Consider the following 5,004-nt stretch of genomic DNA (forward strand, 5'->3'; position numbering starts at 1 on the left):
GTATTTGTGTCTTCCTTTCACGTCTGTATTTGTCAAAAAAAGGGCTGCAAAGGCAAAGAAGAGAGTCTCAGTTCTGGATGCTTGCCAGGAAAATGTAACTATATCCCACCCACTCTCTGCCCAAGGTAAAGGCTAAGAAATGTCCGTCATTTGTGTCCTCCAGTTCTGTGCCTCCCCAAGGCTCCAAGTATCAAACTGCAACACAGCAAGCCTCAAACTTGTGTCAAGAGTAATACTATAGCCAGCAAAGGGTCATGAAACAAGCTAGAGTATCTATCTCGGTTATAAACTATCACACTTATAAAGCAGCCTTTCGAAAAATGCAGTCAAGTCTTACATCTACCATACTTGGTAGCTTTGCGCTCCTTCTAACAAGCTTCCACGGTTAAATCTTTGCTACAGGGACCGACTTGCGGCCGTCTGGGGGGATGCCTTGTGCCTCAGCCCAGGCCAGGCCAGGCTGTGGACGCCCGGCTGCGGGAGCCGTTCCTGAGGCTGGGCCCGGACTTGCAGAGGACCGCTGCAAGCGCCCAGCCACTGCACTCCGATAGTTTCCTCTCCTTCCCTCCGCGTCTCCACCGTCCCTCTCCCTTCCTATAAAGTCGAAATACAAGTGCGTGCAGCCCGTTCCTGGATGCTCTTACCCCACCTGCGCCCCCCGCTCCAGCCCGAGGCGGCGGCAGGAGGGCGCTGCCCGTAGCCAGCCGCATTCCGTCGCCCCTTGCCACCCGAGGAGGGAGAGAGCCAACCGCCACGGCAGCCCCCGCGCGTGCGGCGGCGGAGCCGGGAGCCTTCGGCTCTCCCCGCTGGCGGAGGGGGACGTAGGGCGGGGGGGTCCGAAAAACGCGTTGCGCGGCAGCGGCACAGGAGAGAGCGGTCCCCGCCAGAGGGGAGCGCGGCCGCCTCTGTCTGCTGGTGCCCTGGGAGGGGGGGGTTCCTGGCCCCCGCCGCGGGGCGGAGACGCCTGGCCGGTACCTCAGGGCGCGGCAGCGGGGCCGGCCGGGCGCACGGCTCCTCCCGCCGGGCCGGGCCGGGCCGGGGGCGGAGGCGGCGGGGAAGGGGGGAGCCGCTGCCGTCACCGAGGCTCCCGGCTGGCTCGCCTCGTCGCCGCGGCAGCCCCAGCCCCGCTCCCACCCCCTCGCCTGCCCCCACCCTCCTCCCCGTTCTCTCGCTCTCTCGGCGAGAGCGGCGTGCCTCCTTTCCCAGATGGCAGCCGGCAGCGCTATGCAGCCTCCCATTCCTCCTCCTCCTCTCCCTCCTCTCCGGCTCTAAGTCAATGCCATGCTGCCGCTGCTCCTCCCGGCACTGCTGGCCGCCTGCCTGCCGCCCTGCCAGGGCTGGAGCCCCTCGGCGGCTGCCAGCGGGCAGGAGGAGCAGGAGCAAGAGCTCTTCTTGCCCCCTGTCAACTCCTCCTCCCGCTCCTTGTCCAGCCTCGAGATGGACCTCGACGGGGCAGCAAGCAAGGAGGAAGGCAGCACTGCCAGCCCGAGCACGCCGGCTGCCCCTAGCCAAGAGACTTTCCCGTCCTCTCCCACCTCCTCTGGGCGGCAGCAACAGCAGCAGCAGCCGCAGCGTCCCCAGCCGCAGGGACAGCCGCAGCCCGCCGAGGACCCGCACTGCAATATCAGCGTGCAGCGGCAGATGCTGAGCTCGCTGCTGGTGCGCTGGAGCCGCCCGCTGGGCATCCAGTGCGACCTCCTGCTCTTCTCTACCAACAGCCACGGGCGGGCCTTCTTCTCCGCCGCCTTCCACCGCGTGGGGCCGCCGCTGCTCATCGAGCACCTGGGGCTGGCGGCCGGCGGCGCCCAGCAGGACTTGCGCCTCTGCGTGGGCTGCAGCTGGGTGCGGGGTCGGCGGGTCGGGCGCCTGCGGGGCGCTGCGCCCCAGGCCGCTGCCGCCGCCGCCTCCTCCTCCTCCTCCTCGCTCTCCTACCCGCCGGCGGCGGAGCCCGGCCAGTACTGGCTGCAAGGGGAGCCGCTGAATTTCTGCTGCCTGGATTTCAGCCTGGAGGAGCTGAAGGGGGAGCCGGGCTGGCGGATGAACCGCAAGCCCATCGAGTCTACCTTGGTGGCTTGTTTCATGACTCTGGTCATCATCGTGTGGAGCGTGGCCGCCCTCATCTGGCCGGTTCCCATCATCGCCGGCTTCCTGCCCAACGGCATGGAGCAGCGTCGCAGCACCGCCGCCGGCGCCGCCGCCGCCAAGTAGCCTCTCCCGGTGACACCCCCCTCCTCTTCGTCGTGTGGTGTGGAGGGACGCGGGGCGGCCGCCTCCCGCCGGGCCGGACTCTGTCGTGGGTTTTGTTGTTTAAAGCGCGTCACAGGTGCGGGCGGCCGTTGGGGCGCGCGGGCGGCCGCTGGGGCGCGCGGGGGGCCGCCTCAGGGCCCGGCCCGACCTGAGGGGAGCAGCTCCGCCGAGCCACCCGCCCCGCCGCCGCCGCCGCCGGAGACGACCAAATCCTGTGTGCTCGTTTTATATCTTTAATACCCGTTTTAAACGAACCTTTTAGTAAAAAAGAAGAAAAAAAAAAGTAAAAGCCCCCCGCCCCGAAATCAACGCAGGAAATAAAAGACCTTCCCGTTCAACCGCATTTGTTGTAGTCGGAGTAGCTTTTTGGTATACGAGTACAGTTTGAGCGGGTTTTTTTCTTTATTTACAGAAAGGGAAGTCTCTTTCTGGCAGGATCGAGAACTGAAGCAGTATATATATTGTTATTGCTGAAGCTGAACTTTAACGAACCTTTTACACTGTATTTCCCAGTTGAGATAGTGTGTATTTATTATTGTAGCTCCGCGTTATTTGGCTTTTAATACAGAGGTTTTCTTTCTGGAGCCACCGTAGCCTTTTGTTGGTCTGTTTTCGCCAGGGTGGAATGGAGGGTTGGGATGGTCTCCCTGTCTGCGAACAGGCGGCGAAGCTCCTCTTTCACAATGAGATGATGTTATCAGCGTTGTTGGTGGAAAAAGGGGAATCCCAAACCCTTTCCAAATGGTGTTTGCCCTATCCGCACAGTAGATTTAGGTCTATATACCTACAGCAGGGGTGGGTGGGGTGGGGAGCATGTCTGTGCCAGAGATCCTCCAAGGTGATTTACTTAGCACAAGCTCCACAGACTACCGAGGCTTTCTCCTCGGTTTGAGGTTGGGTGGTTTCGGTCTTGGGAAGATGAGGCCCGCTCTTTAAAATGTGTTAAAAGCAGCATGGGGGCAAGTCTCTGACTTCCACAAAGTGCATTCCTCAAAAACCAACTCGGACACAGTGTACTTGTTGTAGGCATGGTAATATCATACCTTTTTTTAATCTCCCAGTCTGCAGGGCTGCTCACAGAAAGCCAGTGGGGTGGAGAGAAGGCAGGAGGTGCCAGTCCAGAACTAGATTACAGCTGCCACTGTATGTATGCGAAGAAGAAAGATTTGCAAGATTTCTTCTTTCTTGTTCAAGCAGACAGTTTGCATAGCCTGAAATATCATTTGTTGTATTCTTCCAACGGTTTAGCCTTGTAAGAAGTTGCATCATTTGCCTTAGACATGATTAGTCCAGCTGAAGTTTCTAAAACCAAAATGTGAGCTAAGTGAGGAAGATTTGCAATAGGAATTCTCATTCCTTTGTCAACATGAATGAGTTTAATTTGATAGGATCACATGAACTCATTCGGGGCTAATTTGGTGTATTTGCAACGTTGTTTTCTTCCCTAGGGTTTGGTGGAAATGGCTGGATGAAAAGTCTGGAGGGATTAAATTCTTAGGATTCCTGGTTTTTTTCAGTTGAGAACAAAATGAAACAAATGCATGCTCTATGTGTATGCTATCTGGAAAAAAAAAATTCAGAGAGAGAAAGATTGAAAAACAGCATAAATAAATTAAGATTTTAAAATGTTCCATGTTACTGTTTCTCCCATTGACCTTAATGGGCACGTCACTTGAGTAAATATTGCAGTAGTGTTGTTTCCAGAAAGTAGAGGATCCAGTCACTGTGAGAAATGTTCCTTCGACCTGTTGATCTGAAGGGCACCTTCCCCTCTAAGCCTAGTTTACAAAGCCCGACTTTTCTTTCCTTGATGTGAAAAACATAGCGTAATTTCCGCAAATTGTGCAAATTCTTTTGTGCACAGGCGTACGACATGCTAGAGAGCAGTTATTTGCCTGTAATGCCGTATGTGACAGAGAAGCCTCTTCATACTGAAAGGCAAGGCTGGCAAGAGAACACAAAGCTAATGCGTGTTAGCATCTCTTCTGAAAGAGAAATGCTCTACATATGGAATAAACCTCAGAAAAGCTGCCATGCTAGGAAAGAATTTCTTCTTTTAAATGTAGATGCATTTAGGCAGCGAGTTTCTTCTTTAGAATGAGATACATTTAGGCAGAGTGTTAACAACTTTTGTTGGAAGTTTCGCTGGCTTTGTAGTGTACCATGTATAGTACTCACTGGGATCCAGGGAGCCTGTGCTTAAACTCAAGGTGGGAATCTCTTTTTTGCTTATCCTAGTTTCACCAGTGACGTGCTGCTGTTTTTTTCTGAATTGCATCAACATAAGCACGAGCATGGTGTTACTGTCTGAAGCAGGCAGCATCAGTTATTAAAGGTTTATTGTTTGCAGTTCTTGCAGACACCTACCAGGTGGTACACCAAAACTGGTTCAAAATGGTTTGTGTCTAACAACTTCTACCAATACCAGCTTGATTACCAGCCTTGTGAACAGGTAGTGCCACACTCGGAATATTTTGCTGCTTCGCTTAAAAAGCGTGATAGAGGAGATGGATTTACTTGTAGTTCTTCTATAAATACGCTTGTAAGTGGAGCTACTATTAAAAACCTGCTAAAACATGAAATGTTTAAAATGCAGGGATGGCATTAAACAAACAAACGAACCAACCCAAAAGACAAATCTTGTCCAGAATACAAAAAACTGCAAGATTTTCAGGGAGTACTGATCTCAGACACAATGTGCAAAGAGCACTTCCTCAGATCACAGTAACCGTCTGGGTAAGCGTGGTTCCCTTTGCA

General features: G+C 54.5%; 1 protein-coding gene across 1 annotated transcript; it reads left to right on the top strand.

Annotated features, from left to right (window-relative positions):
- The first annotated feature begins 302 nt into the window (after window positions 1-302).
- On the top strand, window positions 303-2,752 carry TMEM158 (transmembrane protein 158). Its single transcript, XM_081996973.1, has one exon. It carries the CDS (start codon window positions 1,282-1,284, stop codon window positions 2,206-2,208), a length of 927 nt encoding a protein of 308 aa, XP_081853099.1. The 5' UTR covers window positions 303-1,281; the 3' UTR covers window positions 2,209-2,752.
- Window positions 2,753-5,004: the final 2,252 nt, after the last annotated feature.

This window comes from Phaethon aethereus (genome assembly GCF_964289735.1).
Source record: "Phaethon aethereus genome assembly, chromosome: 2".
Lineage (NCBI taxonomy): Eukaryota > Metazoa > Chordata > Aves > Phaethontiformes > Phaethontidae > Phaethon > Phaethon aethereus.

What these genes read in the sequence shown, in the direction of transcription:
- TMEM158 (XM_081996973.1), top strand. Translation starts at nt 1,282, where the DNA reads ATGCTGCCGCTGCTCCTCCCGGCACTGCTGGCCGCCTGCCTGCCGCCC.